Below are 22,125 nucleotides of genomic sequence, written 5' to 3' on the forward strand. Positions count from 1 at the left end.
CGAATCAACACTAAGCAGCGCGTCAGCTCGTTCTCACTCGCTTCCCCCCCAAAACAACGGAATTGGCTTTTTACAGCTGACGCCAGCTGTGAACACCGCTCATCGCACCACCAACCCCCCATCACCGACATCTCACTCTGCTTTTCTGGCACTTTGCACGACAGGGACGATGAAGTCAGGCATTATCCGGCCGCCTCGAGGCCGGCCCAGCAAGGTCACAAAGGCCAGCGCCCCACGAAGGCTCAGCCGCGGCATTGGCGCAGATCAATTGGCGCACGAGTTCGAGGAGCATGATCCGGCACTGGCCGAAGACGGAGCCGAGATCGAGGGGCAGCATCACGATATGACAGATGATGTCGGCGAGGCCGAGGCGGATGCCGAGATGGACGACGACGCCCATGCTCAGGCCCAGGCTCAGGCCCAGGCCGCCGCGGCGCACGCAGAGCAGCAGCACATGGATCTCACAGCCGCGAACATCCTTGCCAACGGCGGCATCGGCGCCGCCGCCGCGTCCATGTACGGAGATGAGCAACATGCACATGGCCAGGTACTACCCGGTGGTTTGATTTCCGGACAGGCTGGGGTTGGGGCCCTCCAGTCGGGGGCGATGCCGGCCGCGCAAATGGGCTCTGGCGGGGGACTAGAATACATAGACGCGGCGCAACAGCAGCAGTCGGCCAAGTCGACGGAGGAGATGGCGGTCGACTCGGGATATACAAACTTCAAGGTCGATAGCGCGTTCGCGAAGAGACTGGCTCGCGATCCAGGCCAGCGCCTCGCGGAGCAGCGGAAGCCGGACCAAGAGCTGAACCTCGTCAGGAGAAGCAATGTCGAGGCCCTGTTCGCGCAAATAGCCGGCTCTCTGGCGCCGCAGGCGTGCAACCACTGCCGGAAAGGCCAGGGACCGTGGACGGCTTGTGTGTTGTACGCCGGCCAGATGATGGGCAGCTGCGCCAACTGCTGGTTCAATGCCTCAGGGTCGCGGTGTTCTTTCCATGGTACGTCCCGCAACTTATTTCCCTCCAGGAGGCACATCACTAACGTATCACTCCTTAATGCAGAGAAAGCACAGCCATTGGCACCTCCCCACCACCACGCCTACCCACCGCTTCCTCCCGGCCCCCCTGTTGATCCCGCTACATACGCCGGCTCGCAGCTGCCCCTCCCTGCCGTCCCCGGGTCGGCCGGCGGCGTGCCTATGGGAGGCTTCGCGCTCCCCGCTACGTATAGCAATGACCCCCGCGTCGCATACACCCTCCAGAGAGCCATAGACGACATCCGAAGGGCCAACAGGACCCAAAGACACTTCATGAAGATCGAAATTGCCGCCAAGCAGCTTGCGCTACAGATTGTCGAGTTTGAGGAGTCCGGCCTCGACGAGCAGGACTATCCGTCCCCGCCTGCGGCAGCGCCCGACGAGAGCGGCACCTGAGGAGTGATGTGATGGCAAATCATGGTAGCAAGCCGTCTTCGGCACGACTGTTGACAACACACCTACCTACCTGCTAAATTACGCCAGAGCGACCCGTAATCATTGGGCTAATATGCGACTGAATACCAAGAAGCCATGCTTGATTGTTTGCCTCATTATTCGTCAAGGGTGAGCTGGCATGGCACGATAACCGAGCCCGGCTTAGATCTTACTTGTCCGTATAGCAACAAGCATCAAGGGAGGGAACTGTACCTCAGTAACAGCAGCAATTCTGCTTTTGCTAGGGACTGCAGCCAGAGGAGCAAGAAAGAGAGAGAGAGAGAGAGAGCGAGAGAGAGGAGACCCCTCGTCTCTCAGATATGTCGCAATGCATACGATAGCGTCAACAATTTTCAGAGGCATGTCATGGCAACGGGAAGCGTTGGTGAGAGCAGAGACATGTCAAAAGTCCCACATAGAAGGGGGGACATGGCCAAGAGCAGTATAGCAGTATACAAGCCAAAAAAAGCTGCAGCGCTACGCAATATACCTTCCGTTAAGATACAATATGAAGCTAGTGTAGGCGTAGTAGTATATGGGCACTGGCCCGGTCCTCGCCATTGAGATCCCCAGATGGACTAAATATAGCCCATCGGAGAATTATCCATGAGAGCCACGCACTGCGTTTAAGTTCCGCGCATGTACATCTGCCCTCTCCCTCGGAGCTGCAGCCTCCCTTCGGAGACAGGAGGATCTACAATTTCTTGCAGTCCGGAACACAGATATACTGTCAAACATACCATATCTCAGGTCAGAACCGGGAGAGCCCTCTTTTGGGGTTCATTTTTGAATTCCTAGCGTTTGATGAAATCAGGGAGGCGTAAAATCAACGAACACCCTGCCCTGGCAGAGATCCCTCGTCGCATGAATTTGCCAGGATACATCAGACACCAAGCTAGGACTAGGTTCCCAAGGGCCGAAACCCAAGTCAGAGGATTATCCCCAGGACAGATCGGGCGATTAATCGACGATCCGGTAGTTACAAACAGTTCATGATCTTGGTAGAGTGGGTTGGCTTGGAAGGAGCCGCTGCTTCTGCCAAGTTCCCACCTTGTCACGGTGTCTCTTATATGTTTCATCCGGAACCTGATCACGAGATCACCATTTCGAACATCGTCACGGCAAACAAGCGCAAGAAAGACTTCTAAGAGGACTGCATTTCTCAATGTACAGACAAATCCAAACAGTTTGACCTTTCGGGGTAAGCGTTGCCTATTCGGAAACGTCTCTGGTATACGGCGCGGCGTGGAAATCGCCGTTAAGATAATCCAACACACCAACCATGTTTCTCATTCCTCACTTCCGTCAAGTTGGGACACTCCTTTTGGGCCTTTTGATGCCGTAAGCTGCAAAACAATAGAAAAAAAAGAGTATGAAGAGACAGACACGACAACTGCTGAGAGAGAAATCGTAATTAAACAGAATATCTAACACCGCCCACATCGCCTGTCCATTCAGATGCTATCCTCTCTTCGTGTGCTCCGGTAGATTTGTGTTACAGATCGTCCGTCATTCCCCGTACGATCAACCAATAGTGTGGTATATGGAGGCGCGGAGGACAGCGGCGAAAAAAACAGACACAGGAAGGAAATACGTAGTGGAATCGCCAAATCGTGGGACGTGGTGATGTTCATGAGGTAGGGACTCGAAGTAAGCTCGGTCCCCATGTTTGAGATGATCGATTATGAGCGTAGATGGGTATCGGGAGAAATAACGAGTTTAGATCAGACCACAGAGACGGAGGTTCTCCTGGATGATGATATCTGACAATTGTTAGCGCCTGTGTCTTGATGGGACTTCGCTTCAATGCTTACCATTGACCGCAGCCATGACGAATCGGATCTGCGTTGTATCGGTGGCGCAGGTGAAATGTGTGTAGATCTGCTTGGTCTCGTGCTGGTTCAAGCTCACGAATCGGTTCAAGATGTAGTCGCAAGCCGCGGCATAGTCATCACCACCCTCGTAGTCGGGGAAGTAATTCTTCATGGGGCTGACGGGGAGCTTCTCCTTGAAACGATCAATCTTATTCAAGAAGAGGATGATGGATGTCTTGATAAACCATCGGGAGTTGCAGATGGAGTCGAACAGAGTCAAAGCCTCCTGCATACGGTTGACGGTCTCATCCTCGAACAGCAGCTGATCGTACTCGGAGATGGCAACGAGGAAGAGGATGGTGGTGACGTTCTCGAAGCAGTGAATCCACTTCTTTCGCTCTGATCGCTGACCACCGACATCGAACATCCTGTAGGTGAGATCACCTATGATGAAAGTCGTCTCCGTGATACCGGTTGTCTTCACACGAGACCGTAGGACATCCTGATCATTAGGCATGTAGTCTGGCGCGGCAATGCGAGCGATGTTATCGAAGTAGCTGCGATGAATGTTAATCAAAGTGGAGCGGGGACAAGTGTAACGCGGCACCTACTATCTCGCAGAGTCATTAAGCTGGTATTCTCTTGAACGCTTGAAGCAGTTCTGGACACCACGATCCTTCCACAGTGCCTCGATCGCGTTGCCGACCTCAGGCGGCAGGACATCGCCCTCAATCTGTGCCGGTTGCATGAAAATTGTCTGAACATGGTACTCCATTCGTTGATCCTCGAGAGGCAGCTCCAGTGATTCCATTGCCTCCAGAATGACACGCATCGACTGGACGGTGTTGCTGAAAATGATTTCTTTGAAGGACTCGCGTTCATCGCGCGAATAGCCACCCTCGTGAATAAGCTTCATCTGCTTCAGAATCGTCGACTTTCCGGATTCACCAGCACCTGCGTTGTTGGTTAGCACCAGACCATAACGCTAGCGACTGCGTCGCCCATTCTGCCCGCATCGATGGCATGAAATGCTGTGATGGCAGGCCAGTCTTGTGATAATGGGGATTAACATACCCAGAAGTAGCATCTTGATCTCATTGCGCTGCTGCATGCGATCCCTCTTCAGCTGGTTCTCAATCTCCTCGTTACGGGCCTTGCCCTCCTTCTCCTCCGTGCTCATACCACAACCCATCTTGAATGATTGTCGTTACGCGTATCCCTGGGAATGAAGACTGGTCCGGTTCGATTGATGATAAGGTGCTGTAGTGATGAGTCTGCAAGCGTTGTTAGTGCCGAGTCGGCAAGGTATGTTCCTCTCTCCACAGCGCGTTGCGGCGAGACCAAGCAAAAACAGGGAGCGGGTGCTACCAGTCGAGATCGATTGATAGAAAGGTGAAGCCAGAGACAAAGGGAACGGGAATGGACAGTCGGAGGGATTGGCAGGGTGTTTCGCCTTTGGAGGCTGATAAATGCGGAAAACGGCACCGTTATTTGCCGCGACCCGGGGGGCCAGAGGGAGAAGAATGGAGCGATGCTAGATGCAGGACGGCGCGGGTTTGCTGCTTTTTGGGGGGGGGAGGTCTGCAACTTACCCGGTATCGATGAATCACAATGATACCAGCCGTCAATCAACGTCGGCGAAGATAAACAGAGGCTGGAGAGAAGGGAATGGGGAAAAGGAAAACAAGCTCCAGAAGAGAGGAGTTGTTTTTTGGTGATGGGGAGAGAAACGACAGGCTTGGCGGGTTTGCGTTGGAGGAGAAGAAGAATTGAGTGAGTGTGAGTGTGAGAGCGAGAGAGAGGAGCGGCTGCCCGTTGGTTGATGGGACGGGAGACGGACTTAGGTTAGGTTAGGTAAGGCAAGGCGAGGCAAGACCCGGACAAGGTTATTAGCGTTATTAGGGTCGGTTGATGGTAGTGGTGGTGCTGGTGGTGGGTGAGTGGAGGAGGAAGGAAAGGGCCAGCAAGAGAAAAGTGGAAGGGGCTGGTTCGCTGCTTCTGGTTCTGGTAGTAGTGAGTGTAGGTCCTCAGTACTGTATCCAGTATGCAGTAGGGTGCAGGTGCAGGTGCAGCAGACAGGTGCAGGTGGTGGGTGGTGTTGTGTGGGTGGCTCCTTCCTGCTTCCAAGGTTGTGCTTGTTATTCAGCAGAGAAAGGAGGTAGGTTCCTTCTGCGCCGTACAGCAGAAAACAGGCCAAGCAAACCCGTGCAGTGAGTTCGAGATTAGCAGGTCTACCTTGGAGAGTCAGAGGATGTAGGTACCTGACAACGGACCCTCAGCGCCCCTTCCCTTCTGTAGAGAGGTAGGTAGGTTTTTGCAATGGGGACAAACACAACACAGTACCACAGAGACAGAGGCGGACAGTGCGCAGGTCAAGCAAGGCGGCCAGGTAAGGTAAAAGTCATGCAATGCAGGCCACTCTCAGGGCTCCTCCTCCTGGCTTCCTTGGGGTGTGGATTCTCCAGTTCCAGTGCGCCTCCAAACGAGCCTTTTGCTGCGAGCAATGAAAGGAGTCGTCAGGGGGCCACTGGCTTTGGGAAAGTGCAATTTTCCTGGAGCTGGGACTTGGACCGGGTGCTGCTGGACTAGCGGGGGCTTCTAGGAGCTATAACAGTGACTTCAACTAGCAGCAGGCCCGTGCGGTAAGCTTCGGATTGGCCCAGGCGACCGGGGCTCCAAAGTAGCGGCTGATCAGGGTGACTTGATGCCCCACCTTACCAAAGTCCAGAGGCCGGCCATTTGAGGGCCATTTCTGCGTGTTCAGCACAGCGAGTACGCTCTTCATTTCGAGCAGCAGGTCTCTCAAGCTACAAGGCTACTTCTCTCCTGAGAGATCCAGGAGCGCCTTACCTTAAATGGAGCCCCTGCAGCTGGCCGGACAGGTACCTCGACCTGGGGATCCCATTTGGTCCGTCTCCTCCTCATATCCGAATCCCCTCTTTGCTCTGGTGTTCGTTTGGTGTCAAGTGGCGCTCTTATCTGGTGCAGCACAGCATCATTCTTTGTCCAAGAACGGGCGAGACATGCCTACGTACTGCATTACTGCACCGCAGACTCACAGGCTGATAGAGCAGCTCGGGAGTCTGGCAGTGTCTGGCTGCGGCAGACGTGCAGATCTCCTCCTCGCACAATGCCTAGCCTTTGGCTCAGCTGACGAGCATGCCTATTGTTTCGCTGCACGAATCCGTCATCCTGCTTCCTCTCCGTTTGCGACCATCTCGATCCCAGCCTGCTATCCTCCTCCCCGCCCGTAGGACCTGAGCGGATTGCATAGGTAGCGATGTTAGTCCGTGGTCTGGAGCATCTACGGACGGTCCACCCCCTCCCCTGTGCTGTACTGGGCCAGACTGGAACTGACGCTTGACTCTTTAATGACAGCAAGCTAATGCATATCTAGCGAGCGAGGATACTATAGTAAGAGTATCACAGCTACAGTAAGTTCACGAATAGGAGACCGCAAGATACTTGGTGTCACGCCAGAAATGACACCCGTGGCTAAGTACCCCCGCATGCCCGGCCCTCCGAGCGACCGCCCTGGATGACCCCACACAATGTGAAGCAGCCGACCATTGTTGGGGTGGGCTCGGACCCTGCCAGCCAGCCTGCTGCGGCGTAGAAGCTTCTGTAACTTCGATTTCTAGACAGGGGCAATCATGCCATCGTTGAGACAAACAAGTCTCGCGTACATGCCTCTGCCCTGGCCGCAATTAATTACCTGCCCCAGGAGCTTCGGCCATGGAAACCCCCAGTTCTTTGTCTAAACAGTTGTCCTATGTAACTTCTACTGTGCACTATCCTGAGAGAACCTGATACCATCTTCAGTGTCGGCAACGGACCTACGGGTTCAGCCCTCACGTTGGCCAACAAAGGAAAACCATATCACAGACGGTCTCGAACTCTCTGTAGGATGGTCTATCTCTCTCGGGCCAGCCGCTACGGTCGTTAGGTATGCGCCTTTCAAGCTTGAGACGCTGATGTTCAACGGTAGGTATGTCTTTGTCTCGAACATCTGGAAGACATGAGAACTCCCTTCAGTGAACTTTTAGCAGGGCAAGTCCCAAACCAAAGTATCGGGGCTTTTTTCAATGTTCCGTACACTGAGACGAAGGAAAAGGGGAATCGGCATCAATCCTGATGAATGGTTGTATAAGGAAGTTGGGATGGTTTCTAAATCAACAGAAATACTCCGACGAGGCGACTTTCCTTCTTGACCAGACCCCTGGAATTCATGCGACTCGCTGGAGGAGGTACCACGATCTGCTGGCCATCATGTGCTTGGCTTCTCTGCCGCTGTAGAACAGGGGAAATCAGGCTCAGATGTTCCCCCAAGACCCGACATTCTCCTTCAGACATGAAACGCCCTTCAGGATTAGCCGGGATCAGCTTGCTATGCGGGCCATGCAAATACAGGGACAGAACAGGACAGAACCGAAATGCACAGGAGCCCTGCAGGTACGATGGCAGATGCAGCACCGTTGAATACTGGGGGGTTTGTCACAGTGCAAAAATAAGTTCTCCTTGAGTGATCCCTCGCCTACTCAGCTCCGCCAGTCTTAGCAAACACGTTCTCATCAGATGCCGTGCCTTTTCACTACTCCGGACTTACGATCGCCGGATGACAATACTGCATGTAAAGGGGCCATCATGGGGGGTTTTATTTTTTGCGCATCACTACTTACATCATTTACGGGACACCGTCTTGGCAACACCGTTGAGTGAGGTGAGAAGAGCCTATATGAGGGAGGGATCGCCAACCCACAGGCCTGGGAATTGGCGGTTCCAGAAGACCCAAGCCGTAGTGTAAGCAAGCAGTGGCAAAGATGAGATGGCGGATGGAAGTGTGATCTCGGGATAAATTGGGGCTGCCCATTTTCCAACATGATGTGCTGTACACCCCCTGTTGACCGTTGCTGTTTTGAGGCCGTTTCTCATTGCGAAATCTCCTAGCGCATTAAGAGTACGGGCCATGTTTAATTTCAGCACACGAACCAGGCCAATTTCGAACTGTATACCACGCAGCGGGTGAGTAGGTAGTCATTGACAACTACGCGATACAAGCCTCTGTGGCCTGTTGCTTCACTCAATACGGCCTTTCGACACCTCAATTTCATCTTTTCAGGGATGTCTTCCTTTCAGCAACACTAGACTCGTCAGGGAGTCAATAGAGAGGATCTCCACGGCATGAAGTCTATTGACGTTAGTTTGTGATTTTACCCAGGGGTTCTCAGCACGCGGTGGACTCGAGGTGGAGTGTCAAGAGTGTCCATGTTCAATGACCATGCCGCTCGCCTAGCCCTGCACTGTATCCGTCCAGCGGAGATCGGTTGTAATAGCAATTCCACGTGGTCTTGCCCCTGACCCGACCCGGGAAGCAAGTGGGTTTTCTCATTATTTTTTCGAGATTGCTTCCTCTTGGTCTGGGCGTTCACCGCGTCATCTCCGTTTGCCGTCTTGCAGGAAAGCCACAAGATCATGGATGGAAGGCATGGAAAGACTAGAACAAAAAGATGGGTTCCAAAATGACGACAGGGACGGACGGGTCCTCACCATCAGTCGCAAGTTGCAACTGCTGCCATTTTAGAGTGCAGTAGAGCTATTTGACGTGGCTGAGACACGGGCGATCCTGATGCCTCTTTGAGGACTGTCGGACCTGGGGGGTTGATCTTGATTCAGAATTTCACAGGAGATGTAGTTCAAGACTGGCAGCAGTGCTCTGTCGGGTCCTAGCGACAGAGCTCCCACGGACATCCGGTATGCCTACCTATAGGTAGACAGACGGCGCACATCAGTTCACCTGTGTTGGGCTATGGTAGCTCGGGTAGGTAACATTGGAATGCCAAACACTCTTCGAACTGCACAGGCAGACCTGCCTGTTTGCTTTTCAGCGGGCGAAATGTTCACTGGGAAGGGCCCGCATTGCCTATCGGCTGCCATCCCGACCCTCCTAGTGCAACGGTCTAATGCAAGGGCAACCGAAGACGATAAGTGACGGGCTGGCATCAAAGGCTGAGATGGTAGGAGATCATTAAGTTGAAAATGGCGGTAGTCAATGAGATCATTCGCACTCCGACATAGGCACCAACTGACTGAACCAACTGCCCGGGACACGCAAACATCCACTCTGTACGAGTACAGTGGAAAGTCTCATAGGGAGGTGGTCCGGTCCACCTTCAGCTTGCTTGACACCAGCATTTCCCGCCAGGTCGTTTTAGCGCGAAGGCTATTGCAGCCTCACCGAGCGCTGCAGTTGTTTTAGTGGCCCGGCATTGGCTGCGACAATGGCAGATCGTCAGAGGCTGAGCGGCCGGCTGGTGTTTGACCAACCACCACCAAAGCCTGCTTGGACTGCCGCTGCAGCGTCACTGTGGGCTTGCTTGCTTGACATCGGACGCCTCCTCCTCCTCCTCCTTGTGTTCTTCTGCTCCTGCCAACATCTGCCGCATTGTCGTAGAACAGTCTCGCATTCTTCATCCCTGCATTGCGATACTTTGGGCAAAGATGGCGTCGGCTTCTGTTCCCATGCAGCGGTTGGGCGGACGCGGTTAGTTGCACACCCCTCCAAGCCCCGCCTACCGTGAATATACAAACGGGCACCAAGTTTGCTTTTGCTGACTGCCATTGCGGCCGCACAGCCTTCAACCACAGCTCGAGCAATGATGCCGAGGCCGAGTACGACCGTCTACGAGATCTGGCTCGGGCGGAAGCACAGAAGCGCAACTCGTGCTTCGATCGGGTACGTGCCTACCTCTCTCAGCTCGCGGAATCCGCTCCTCCATAGAAGCTGGAATCCCAACCACACTGTGACCTGCTGACTCCCCTGGGGATCGTACAGTCCCGCCAGGCGTACGAGCGCGGCGATGGCGCCGAGGCGAAGGAGCTGAGCAACGAGGGCAAGCGCCACGGGGCCAAGATGGACGAGTACAACAAGCAGGCGTCCGAGTACATCTTCCGCGAGAACAACGCCCAGGGCCGCGTCGCCGAGGACACGATCGACCTGCACGGGCAGTTCGTCGAGGAGGCCGAGGACATCCTCGAGGCGAGGATACGCGACGCCCAGGCGCGCGGCCAGACCCATCTGCACGTCATCGTCGGCAGAGGTAACCACTCGGCCAACCACGTCCAGAAGATCAAGCCCCGCGTCGAGCAGGTCTGCCGGGAGCTGGGGCTGCAGTACGCGACGGAGGAGAACGAGGGCCGCATCTACGTGAACCTCCAGGGCGGCGACGTCTCGGGCGCGCCCCCGCTGCCTCCTCAGACCGGCGGGGGCTATGGCGGGAATGTTGGCTCTCCTCATCACGGCGGCGGCCAGCAGCAACATCATGGAGGATACCAGCACCAGCAACCATCACACCAACGCCCTGATGATAACGAGGACTTGGTGGGCACTCTTCTTCCCAAGCTGTGTCGTAAGATGGGAGAATGCTGTATTGTCATGTAAATGTTGGGCAGGCTGCAGAATCACGCAGGGGTATGGCCATCACACAGGAGATCATTCTGGAATTTTCTCGAATGAATTGTATATGTAGATTTGTACGTATCTATGAGGTCGGGGTTAGGTTGAGGTCTTAGATAGAAGGGTTCTAGATGAGATGTGCCCAATAGCCATTCAGCACTGGCTGTGTCATTGGAGACTATATAGGTTACAAAAAGGTCCATTGAATCTTTTCCACGCGCATCACAAAATATATTTGGGCCAAGGAGTAACAGATTTGTGTTCATTTAACCAGCTCTGTGAGTCGAAGCCAAACAGTAAGGAGCAAGAACCCTTGAGTGTACCTTCAAGAGCGGTGAGAGACAGCGGCGGGCCGTTCCGGACTAGACCCCTCAAGACAGAGGCTAGGAGGAGAGACAACAGCAGCAGCTTGACCGCAACTTAGGGGTCAGCACTTACCACTTTCCTGAATCAGGCTGGCAATGGATCTATTCTCCTCCAGAATTTCTCCATACTCGAGCCATTTCTGTAGGCGTCAGGGCTACTTGGTTAGTTCCGCCTACTTAGGGCTCTTTTGGTCTGTTTTAGGCCTACCGGAGCTGACCCGGTCCCCATTATCAGCAGCTAGAGCTCTGACCGCTATGGCGTTCACTGATGCCAACGCGGACTTGCAGCAACACCGTTGCTTCTCGCTTGATCGTGCATTGGGCTTGGACCAGCGTCCACTTTCTCGTCCATATATGAGCCATTCTTGCCCTTTCTTACAGCGGTCATGATGGCCAACACAGTTATTGCTTCCTCGAGGGAAGGTTTACGGCGATCGTCTTAGAAAGTAATACGCTTGTTACCGTGACCTATCAGAAGAACAGTAACACATATTACCTTGTTATTACAAGCCCGCGGGCAATTGAGGACCAAAATGGGCGGGCAATCGATTTATTTAACGAGGGATCTCGTCCAAGAACTGGAAGCGGGAAGGCTTGAAATCGCCCTTTTAGGAGCCGGCAATCTGGTCCTCGTGCTGTCTTTGGCCATATGCATATGGATCGAGGCGAGGAGATATCGTGATGTCACCAAGTGTGTCGACCTCCACTCGAGCAGAACTAGGTGGACATCAGGCCGAGAGGAAGGTTTACCGCACACGAATTCAAGGCGGCCTGTCCGTTCAGTCATGAAATCAGTCCGCCGCAAGCCTCCTTCTTTCCCCCGCTGTGTCAACCTGCTGGCCAGATACGCGCAGCGGAAAATGAGCGTTTCTGAGGTGCCTCTGCATTCTCAAGAGTCTTCAGAGATCAAACCAGCCGCCGCTGGCTCAGAGCAGATGACCAAGATAATGGCCGACTTCACCTCAAACCCCGTGGACCAAGGCTCGCAAGACCGAGACTGGCGCCACACACATGTCGCCCGAAATCACTCTAGTACGAGACCTGAGAGTGATGTTTCTGAGCGACCACGGGGGCGCCCAATCCGCCGGGCCGGTTCGCCATTAGGACGAGTGGCTCACCGAAGATAACTGCTATCTGGGGACCTGTGAGCCGTGAGTCAGCAGTGGAGGAATGAGGTCTTGTTTCGAAGCATTTGCATAGCGATTGGGTGTTCAAAGCATGATAAGCATATAAGGGAGCCCGGAAGCAAAGCGGCGCGGTTGGTCATGTTTGTTGATGGCGTTGTACACATATAGCTCTATTCGATACCCCCTATGTTCTAAACAAGCGCGAGGCCATGCTGCAGTATGCCCTCCTTTTGCATGCCCCTATTTCGCGTATTCGTTCGTGTTCGTTCGTGCCCCTAATGCGTTCGAACAATGTTTGATACAAGGTGTTGATGACTGTCCCCCGGGGCTGAGGATCCCGCTGTCCAGCTTCGCAACTCTGCCAATCGCCTATGCTTGCTTCTTGATATCCTTGGCGGCCTGCTTCAGGCTGAAATTGCACTCCTCATACGCCCGGCCTGCACCGAAACCGACTCCAACAAATGCGGGCCATGCTCTTCGCTTGAACAGGAGCACCGAGAACACAACGCCGAAGCCCAGTCCGAGAGTAGATTTGACCAGCAGGTTGGACAGGCATCGGTCCCACTACAAGTTATGTGTCAGCAATAGATTCATCTCTTCCGCTCACCTGCAGAACGGTATATGCCTACCTTCTCGTTCAAAAGTGCCTCACTGACTGGTCGCGCGACCGTGCTGGGCGGAGGGGGAGGAACTGCTGTCTCTGCCATCTTTTGATGCACACTGCGCAAAAAGCTGTCGCATCAGCCCCAATTCGTTGACAGCACAATGGCGGTATACGTACCTCACACGAGCTCTTCGATTGGAGTGCTGCTGCTAGAGATGGACGGGTTGTAGAGGTGCTGTATTTCGTATGATGTTAATTTCTCAGAGCACGACAAAGCAGGTTGGAGCTGTCGGTCCGGCCAGTCCCTATGACACCCGAGGGAGCTGGGTAGGCGGTGAAGGCTGACCATGCCGTTTTTGGTTATCCACGTCGGCAGAATTTTCAAAATTTCCAGCGCTGGGGAGCTTCCAAGTCGATTGGCGGGGCCGAACATTTGGAGGACTTATTCTACGCAACAGCGACGGTGAACTTCAACTATTCCACCACGTACTCCGGACTATGGCCGTTGGAGAACAATCTATGCCATGGCTACCGATACCCTCGTCGATGTGAGTAAACAAATGTTCCTTTTCTGGAATTTACACGGAGAACTAACGTTCCCTTAGGGCCCTCGACAGGCTGGCGATGCCAATCTAATCAAGATCGTGCGAAACCTCGATAAATCAACACAGCCAACGCCAGAGAAGCTCAGGATAATATGGACGGGTCTTTCAAGCACTTCTGAGGGCTCCTTTCACGCTTCTGAGGAAATGGTTCTGCGATGGCTTCTGAAAAGTATGAAAGCAGATACTACTGAAGGGGAATGTTTTCGCCGCTATCCGCTGGTGTGGAATATTTTGGGGTGTATTTTCATGAGAATTCCCCTATTCTCACTCGCGAAGTCTCTTTCCGAACGACAATTTATATCAGTGCTGCGACAAAGTTTAGCCGAATTCGCAAAGCCTCGAGATGGAGCCGTTTGGAAGAATCCGGATGTTGAAATGGTCGATGCTCCCATAGACGGACATGTTCCAGCGACACGAAAGAGAAAACGATCGAGCCCTGCTACCTTTGACCTACGTGAGCTACAAGAAACACCACGGTGTCTAGAATCAGCTGCATCAGCATTCGACGCTGTTCGGTTTTTGATGGAGAGGATTGACGTCGTCGCAAAGGGTTCACATGAGACGATGGGAGCTGAGCATGTGAAATCCTTGTTCAGTTCTTCTGCAAAGGACACAACCGACTTGATACGTCCTATGGTGGATCTTTGCGACTTGGCACTATTTGAGCAGCTCACTGAGCCCTTTAAGAACCAAAAGTCATGGACGACTCTGATCCAGCGTATCTGGGACTTTCACCTGCAGGGACAGCAAGATGCATACGAAGTAGCCACAGCATTATCACAAAGTCTATGTTCTATCTTGAGCAAGTTGCTTGGGTATCGGAAGCAGCAGGACCTTTCCATCGATTCCCAAATAAAGTTGACTTGGACTAAAGATCTTCGCCGCTTTTATACCAAGATCATGATAATGCCTGCGCGGTCATTCTTCATGAGTCGAAAGGACCTTTCAGTGCTAGAGACGGCAGTCGAAATTATCAAGTCTCATGTGACTACATCAGCCCCTGTGCTGTTTGATCTAGCACTCGAGGCACCTGTTATCGTTGGAGAAGCAAGTGCAAAGAAGGATAACGAAGAGTGGATCCAGAAAGTTTTCGACGTGCTTGAGGAACCTCTTAGGCACACGAACGATCTTGAACGTACTCGTGTGGTTAGCTTCATGTTGGAGATGGCACGCGATCATGGGATAAGGTTATCAACTGACAACCTTCGCGCTGTCTGTAGTAACTATGCTGTGGGCGACGATGTCAACTGGGAACTTCTATATCGCATTTCTGTTGCTGATACCGACGTGTTTCTCATTTCGCAGGACGGCATTGATCTCTTAACACAAGTGCTGGACCAGACACTAAGTCCAAAGGTTGTCAAGACGGATGACCACTTGGTAAAATTCATCGCGTCACTGGCGAATGGATTTGCTAAGAGCCGTGATCTTTCTAGCTTCGTCAAAAAATGGTTTGAATATCTGGACAAGGCGCTTGCCAACCCCAAAGCAACCAGCAGCATTGCCATCTGGTCGAATCATGGCATTCGAGACGTGGTTTCAAGCCTTGTAGAGGTGTCTATGACGAGCAAACAGTTACTCAGTTTATTAGATTGGCTGGACGCACACGAGAGTACTTCTCAAAGCGAAGCTTTGCTTGTAATACTCGACGCTATTTCGAAGGCAAATTTCGACGATGATTACGTCGACGCAATCAACACTCGTCTTTTCGATATTACCTGGAGCAGGAAACCAAGTGCTTCTGTCCCAGAACGCATTGCGTCGTTGCGCTGGAGTGTTACAAGGAGGACATTTTCTTGGGTCAGCTCGCACCAGAGCCGGGAGATCTGGGATAAGATCCGCCCAGAGCTCAGGGACGAACTTAAGAAGGGATCTCTTTCGGGAGAAGTGACCTTGGAGTCGTTTCGATGTGCTTATGTAGCCTGGGTGTCAGGTTATCCAGGAGGCGGCTACGAGTCTGAAGCAGGTAGTCTTGTTTCCGACTTCCTGGGCAGGCTTAACTCTAGCAAAGGCAAGAAGAGCGTCACTGGTGGACCAGAGATCTTAGATCAATTACTATATGAATGTCCCAGACTACTCGCGTAAGTCATCAGTTCTGAGTGCCTAGCCTGCTTCTAACCAACGATAGCTTAACGACAAAAAACTCTGGCCAAGTCCCGGGAATCATTCGACCTGTTATTGCACGAACTACAGATGATAGACACACGAAGAACGATACTTTGGCCAAGCTTTTAGCCAATGAACATAACCTGAATAATAGGATCATCATCAGTATGGAAATCCATTATCTTACCATGAATACCTCGAACCATAAAAAGCTAATTGATTTACAGGCAATGTAATTAAAGAAGTGACACAATTATTATCGACCGACGCGGGATATCAAATAAATGATATGTGTCCATCTCGCTTGACGCTATTTCGCGCCTTGCTAGACATGCCACAGGAGTGCTTTTCTCGAGATCAGCGAGAATTGATAATGCTCTCGCTGTTGAAGCTTGTACGATCACAGAAACCTCTCGAGAAGGGAGAAGGATTAGTTGCCCACTCGAAAATAATTCTGAGTCTAATGACAAAGCTGATGCACAGACCAACGTTTTACGAGGTCCGTAATGCACTCTGTTGTTACTCGAATACTTAGGAGGAAGAAAGTCTAACATTATTACAGAATATGAAGTTTATCGACCTGGTCGATATTGGCAATGTGTTGATGGCAGCGTCTCTCGGTGTTGGTCATCTCTCAGCTGCATATGAGGTCCTGCGGCTTTTCACCGAGTATGCGGAGCTTACTCTGAGGTAAGGATAAGACGTGTACGATGCAAGGAGACTTGTACTAATCTTGTAGGCAAATGACGTCCAATCTGGAAGTCAGGGAGCGGGAATACCTTGCCGAGGCCGCCGAAGTTATTGCATCTTGGAGTGCTCGAAGTATATCGAGCAGCAACACCATCCGGCTCTTGCTATCCAGCGCCATGACGACCGCCTTGGAACAGTCCTCTAACTATAGATCGTCAAAACAAGCCCCTATCGACTTAGAAGCTGTCAGACAATCCCTCTCTGTTGAGGCGAAAGTGTTCTTAAGGGATATACATCTCGGTGGCATGTCAAAGGCCGTCGCCTTGATCAATTTGGAAGAGCTCAATGCTGTCACCTCCCTAGCCATCCAGGAGCAAATACAGCCGGACCTGGAAGACCTAGGAAACGTTGCTGAGAAGTTTTGCACTCAGGGGCTAAAGGCCGGGTGGAAACTCAAAACGCTTCTGGTTAATCATTTCAAACAGCATCTTCCTCTGGCTCTCGCTGTTCAGCTAGAGAAGACAGATGGCCTTCAAGAACATTTTCCACCGGAAAGCCATGTTGATCCCACGTTCGAAACCGATAGAAACGATATTCTCGAGTATATCAACACCGCTATTGACGGCCTCGACAATACAGGGCAGCTTCAGCAACTCCGAGACTTGCTGTCCGGCTTACCTACGGATTCGATGCCGCTCGGAAAGTTACTTGCCGTTCACAGACTTGTCGATATCCAGTCTGGTGAGTGAAACAGTTTTCTAACCCTGACTCTGGCTAACATTCATTAGGGCCGGACACATTAGTCTCCTCACGAATCGACAACTTCGATCTTGCGACGGCACACAGCATATTGTCACGTCACCTGCTTCAAGCTACTACTGAACCCGACTTTGCTCTCACTGCTCAGATAATGCATACACTTCTGGACAAGAGAGCATCTGCCATGAGCCAGTGGAACATAGAGGTCACACTGAGCACCGTGTCCACCATTTGCGAGCAGAGTGCAACAGATACCAAATATTCTCGCAAGGGGTACATTCTTCTCTGCCAACTGGTAGAGATAATCATCAAGCGCCATCGCTTGCGACTAGAAGGCCATTTTCACCTTCTCATCTCGGTCCTGCAATCACTACTGATCGATCTTCTCTCTCGTAAACCTGCCGACCCTAAAGCTATCTCACGTCGTGATGACGCCAAATCATACTCTCGGCTGCTGACATTAGTCTGCGAGCCTACTGTCGCTTCGGTGACGCGCTCGCAACCAAGTAGTTTGGATTCTGCCACTGATGCGGCGAAACGCTTGGCGGGTCAACACATGTATCTTGTTCTGATGCTGTACATTAAGCTGCAGTTAGAAAAGAGCGTGTCACACGATGTACAGGAGGCACTTGAGCCTGGTATTTACTCGATTCTCGACATCTCCCCTACGGAGATACGGAGAATTATGAACGATGCGATGGATGGGAGCGGAAGGGCAATCTTCAGGGAGCTGTACAAGCAGTATCTCAAGTTTGGTAAATGGTCAGGAATTTGAGGTAGCGTCATTAGCTGATTCTAATGATTAAAAACATTATTACCACATCATGTGTGATTCACGAGTGCCTTCAATCTCTCTCCATCTCTTACAAGAACTTTCTGTGTAGCTAAATAGTCTGTAAAGTTGTAATGTGGCACGAGTTCTCGACAATTAGCCATCCCATGTCTCGCCATTTTCCATTCGGCTACTATATCCAAGCGAAATTTTAACTCCATATCTCCGCCCGTACTATACATTATATCTTCTTAGGATAGCCACTAGGATGTCCATGCTTCTTCGCATACTTCTTAATATCTCCGTGCATGACAAGATGTACGAAAAACCAAGCCAGAGCGAGGAGGAATGCGCCCAACGTGTCGACAAACCAGTTGTTTCTCAGCGAGCCGCCCATGACACCCCAGCGCATCATCTCACCTAAGAAATTCACAGTGACGAAGTGCTTGCCAGCCTCGAGACCAGCAATCGCAGCGGTTGCCACCTGATCAGGCGTCATTTGCGGGTCGTCCTTCTCAAGCTGCAGCGTGACATCCGGCTTGACGCGCTGCTCGCGCTCGAAGCCGGGCGACAGGATCGTGCCCGGGTACACGATATGAATCTTGACGGGCTGTTTCGGGTAGAGCATTGCCTCCTGGGTGAGTGTGTCTGCAAGTCCGCGGATGGCCCACTTCGTGGGTGAGTACGGGCCGTATCCCACGATCGTGTACAGTGCCAGGACAGAGGCCGTGAAGATGAAGTGCTTGGGCTCGGTGAAGCTGTTCTCGGGCGACCACCACTCGCGCAGGATGGCGTGCGACATCTCGCACGCGCCCCAGAAGTTGACGCCCATCTCCCGCCGGGTCTCCTGGAGAGCCTTCTCATCCTGCCAGAGCATCGGCGTCGACGAGCCGGCAACACACCACACGATGTCGGGCGAGTGCCCGCCGTTCCAGGAGATGGCCTCCGCCACAACGCGCACGGCATAGTCGTCCTCAGACACGTCGGCCGAGATGTAGTGGAAGCGTTGCGTGCGCGGGTCTTTGGCCGCGGCCTAGATATAGCTTGTTAGCATTTCGAGATGTAGCCTTGCAGCAGAGCCAAGATCCACCCACGCTGATCTCGGCCAGAGCATCCTCGAGCTTGCCAACATTCCGCGCAACGATGATTACATTTGCTCCTTTGGCAGCTAGTTCTCTGGCTGCCGATCGGCCCAAGCCCTCTGATGCACCAGTAAGTAAAATAGTCTACGGTAAGTCACGTTAGTTCGGTGTAACGCCGTTCTTGAGATGGGTCATTGTACCTTGCCCTCCACGGGCATGTGATTCTTGTTGAAGAAGCCCATGGTGGCGGCTAACAGCGTAGAACCGAGGATTCCTACCGATGCTAGAACGTACTTGTTAGAGAGAGGAGGTAGTCTGTCCATGGAGCCTCCGCAAAAAACAGGTCAAGGTTTCTAGGACCGTCCGCCTTATGAGCGGGTATCGGATCGTCGAGGGGGCAAAGAGCTTCCACGCTGTACGTGGACTCTGAGGAATTAGGCGGCCGCGATAAGGAGACGCGAGATTGAGAGTTCAAGGCTTGTTGGAGTCCCCTGTGAGCATCTAATTTCACCAATCCCCTGTCAGACCAGCCCTAGATCCCGCTGGATGCGCAAGAGAGGCGCAGTAAGCATTCATATAAGCACTACTCAAAGCGGTTGGTAGTCGTAAATGAGAGGATTCGTGGACGAATGAAGTCGGCAGTCGTCTAGTGCTATAGCCTACTAGGTACTGTACTTAGTGTAGGTATGTAGATCAGCAGTGAAGCTGTGTTTTGGTATCAAGTGCTGATGTATGTCTGAATCCCGTATGAAGGAAGATGAGATGCCCAAAGTACGTGCTCCAGCTTACAGTGCATCGACCGTTCAATAAGACAAGCGATCCTGAGGCTTGGGCCGACCTATTCCTTTCAGCAACTTTAGCGCTTCCCGCCGTTGCATTAGTGCGGCACCTAGGTAGCTGGTGGGGGTGGGCTACCACCCATTGCCGTTGCAAAGAAAAAAAAATTCTGGCAGAAAGTTGGAAGGCGGTAACAACCCAAGAAAAGATCATATCAACGACTCTACAGCTCTGGGCGGGAGCTGCATCACAGCGCACGCGCATGATAAGCGCACATAACAAAGCAAAATAAAATCAGGTTGACAGAGAAGCCTCTACTCGCCAACATGGGAAAAAAGAGAAAGGCATCCCCCCCCTCTGGGGGCAGCGGCCCAAAAGACTTCGACCCCACCGATGCACGACTGGGACCCGTCACCACCTACGAGGACCTTGCTGATTCCGAGGAGGAGTACTTCATAAACAAAGACAAGATACTGCTAGAAGACGAGCCCCGATCCAAGCGTTTGAAGAGACAACAAGAGGAAGACGACTTCCTTGAGCCGTCCGACGAGGAGATCCTCGACTTCGATGATCAGTCCGAGGAAGGGGAGGACAGCGATGATGAGCCGGAATTGCAGAAGGGCAAGGCGGCTAAGAAAGTTGTAGAAGACTCGGAAGACGAACAAGAAGTGAACGAAGAAGGAGACGCCAGCTGGTGGGGAGACTCGAAGCAAGAATACTACAATGCCGATAACATCGAGACTGAAGCGGATGCGCTCGAGGAGGAGGCTGAGGCACGCAGGTTGCAGCAGAAGAAGCTATCTAAGATGTCTGAGGCTGATTTCATCTTTGATGAGGACGAATGGCTGGCTCCGGATGCTGAGGCCGAGGGCGGCGAGGTCGTGACAGAGGTTCTCAAGGATCTTGAGATTACAGACGACATGGGCCCTGAAGAACGTCTACGGATCCTGCAAGCACGTTACCCTGAGTTTGAATATCTGGTTGATGAGTTTCAAACACTGCAGCCTCAGTTGGCTGCCTGCCAGAAGGAAGCCGAGGGCAAGCCGAGCAAGTCTCTGGAGGTTGTAAGACACTGGGTGCTGGGAAGCTACATTGCAGCACTTGCTAGCTACTTCGCTATCCTGACATCTCCTGCCCGGGATGCTGATAACACGCAGAAGCCACTCGATCCTGCTGAGCTCAGGGACCACGAGATTATGGAGACTCTCGTTGGCTGCCGTGAGGCATGGCAGAAGGTGAAGAGTCTCAAGCCGTCAAGGACCTCAGTTGCAGCGCTTCCTTCGCCCCCTGAAGATGAATCGGACGCTTTTGAGCAGTCGCTGGTCACAAAGAAAGCCGGCAAGATATCCAAGGATCTGGGCATTAATGGCGCTGAGAAGAAGAAGAAGAAGGCAGACAAGGAGAAGCGAGCCAAGGCGAAGGAGATAGAGGAGTCTCTCGCAGATCTATCTGCTCTGCTTGACACCTCCAAGAAATCCAAGAAAGTCAAGTTTGCTACTTCGACGACCGCACAGGCTGATGATGATCGTTCCGATTTCGGCGAGGAAGATATCATTGATGCTAGGACAGCAGCTGACAAGGTGGCCAAGAAGAAGAGTTTGCGGTTCTATACCTCGCAGATCGTTCAGAAGGCAAATCGCCGGTCAGATGCTGGACGGGAAGCCGGTGGTGATGTGGATATACCGTACAGAGAGCGTCTCAGGGACCGCCAAGCCCGACTGAACGCGGAGGCTGAGCGACGAGGTCAGAAGGACTCCAAGCATGGCACTGCTCTGGGCGAGGACAGCGGCGGTGAGGATGACGATGTCGCAAACCGCCTGCGGGATGATGAGGATGAGTATTATGATATGGTCGCCGCCAGATCTCAAAGGAAGAAGGATGACAAGGCCGCCAAATATGAGGCTCTCGCCGCTGCCAGCAAGGCAGATAGGGTGATCGAGCGGGAGGAGGTTGGCGAGGACGGCAAGCGGAAGATCACATATGCCATTCAGAAGAACAAGGGTTTGACGCCACACAGGAAGAAGGACGTCAGAAACCCAAGAGTCAAGAAGAGGAAGGCGTACATGGCCAAGCAGCAGAAGCTTGGAAGCATGCGTGCTGTCTACAAGGGAGGTGAAGGCAAGGGTGGTTACCAAGGCGAGTTGACAGGTATCAAGTCGGGTTTGGTCAAGAGTGTCAAGCTGTGATAGAGCAAGCAATAGAAAGCGACTTGTTGTTGATTCGAATCTATTCATAACTCAATCTGGTTTCAAAGCCTATCATGTCCAGTGATTTTGTTTTATAGGTTATGCCTAGAACGCAAAGATCCCGAATGTCAATTATGCTTGCAGTAGCTAGTGGAGCTGTTTGGTGGATGTTGGGCCGTCCACCATCCCACTACCACAACACCAGAAAGCTGGCCTGTGCAAGCTGAACCATTTGATTTGTCCACCTTGACGTTCCTGCACACCACAACAGTCGTCTGGCAGGAGACACGAACTCGAGTATGGGTCTGCCGGAA

The 22,125-nt window shown here is 52.5% G+C and overlaps 7 protein-coding genes across 7 annotated transcripts; 4 read left to right on the forward strand and 3 right to left on the reverse strand.

Annotated features, from left to right (window-relative positions):
• Positions 1–169: 169 nt before the first annotated feature.
• Positions 170–1,432, forward strand: UCRPA7_5305 (hypothetical protein; the record flags this gene model as incomplete). Its single annotated transcript, XM_007917852.1, has 2 exons — positions 170–998; positions 1,062–1,432. 2 exons carry the CDS (start codon positions 170–172, stop codon positions 1,430–1,432), a joined length of 1,200 nt encoding a protein of 399 aa, XP_007916043.1.
• A 1,758-nt stretch (positions 1,433–3,190) lies between these two features.
• UCRPA7_5306 (putative guanine nucleotide-binding protein alpha subunit protein) lies at positions 3,191–4,477 on the reverse strand (the record flags this gene model as incomplete). The annotated part of the gene is made up of 4 exons (XM_007917853.1): positions 3,191–3,234; positions 3,286–3,842; positions 3,897–4,239; positions 4,360–4,477. The coding sequence occupies 4 exons, from the start codon at positions 4,475–4,477 to the stop codon at positions 3,191–3,193; spliced, it is 1,062 nt and encodes a 353-aa protein (XP_007916044.1).
• Positions 4,478–9,783: 5,306 nt separating this feature from the next.
• Positions 9,784–10,723, forward strand: UCRPA7_5307 (putative smr domain-containing protein; the record flags this gene model as incomplete). The annotated part of the gene is made up of 3 exons (XM_007917854.1): positions 9,784–9,826; positions 9,918–10,018; positions 10,118–10,723. The coding sequence occupies 3 exons, from the start codon at positions 9,784–9,786 to the stop codon at positions 10,721–10,723; spliced, it is 750 nt and encodes a 249-aa protein (XP_007916045.1).
• A 1,876-nt stretch (positions 10,724–12,599) lies between these two features.
• Positions 12,600–12,937, reverse strand: UCRPA7_5308 (putative duf543 domain protein; the record flags this gene model as incomplete). Its single annotated transcript, XM_007917855.1, has 2 exons — positions 12,600–12,794; positions 12,860–12,937. 2 exons carry the CDS (start codon positions 12,935–12,937, stop codon positions 12,600–12,602), a joined length of 273 nt encoding a protein of 90 aa, XP_007916046.1.
• A 3,083-nt stretch (positions 12,938–16,020) lies between these two features.
• UCRPA7_5309 (putative urb2 npa2 family protein) lies at positions 16,021–17,769 on the forward strand (the record flags this gene model as incomplete). The annotated part of the gene is made up of 4 exons (XM_007917856.1): positions 16,021–16,044; positions 16,108–16,235; positions 16,312–16,976; positions 17,024–17,769. The coding sequence occupies 4 exons, from the start codon at positions 16,021–16,023 to the stop codon at positions 17,767–17,769; spliced, it is 1,563 nt and encodes a 520-aa protein (XP_007916047.1).
• A 238-nt stretch (positions 17,770–18,007) lies between these two features.
• UCRPA7_5310 (putative 3-ketodihydrosphingosine reductase tsc10 protein) lies at positions 18,008–19,171 on the reverse strand (the record flags this gene model as incomplete). The annotated part of the gene is made up of 3 exons (XM_007917857.1): positions 18,008–18,799; positions 18,861–18,992; positions 19,049–19,171. 3 exons carry the CDS (start codon positions 19,169–19,171, stop codon positions 18,008–18,010), a joined length of 1,047 nt encoding a protein of 348 aa, XP_007916048.1.
• A 780-nt stretch (positions 19,172–19,951) lies between these two features.
• Positions 19,952–21,811, forward strand: UCRPA7_5311 (putative sas10 utp3 family protein; the record flags this gene model as incomplete). The annotated part of the gene is made up of 1 exon (XM_007917858.1): positions 19,952–21,811. One exon carries the CDS (start codon positions 19,952–19,954, stop codon positions 21,809–21,811), a length of 1,860 nt encoding a protein of 619 aa, XP_007916049.1.
• Between the last annotated feature and the right edge of the window lie 314 nt (positions 21,812–22,125).

The sequence above is a fragment of the Phaeoacremonium minimum genome (assembly GCF_000392275.1).
Source record: "Phaeoacremonium minimum UCRPA7 unplaced genomic scaffold PA7_03_scaffold_409, whole genome shotgun sequence".
Lineage (NCBI taxonomy): Eukaryota > Fungi > Ascomycota > Sordariomycetes > Togniniales > Togniniaceae > Phaeoacremonium > Phaeoacremonium minimum.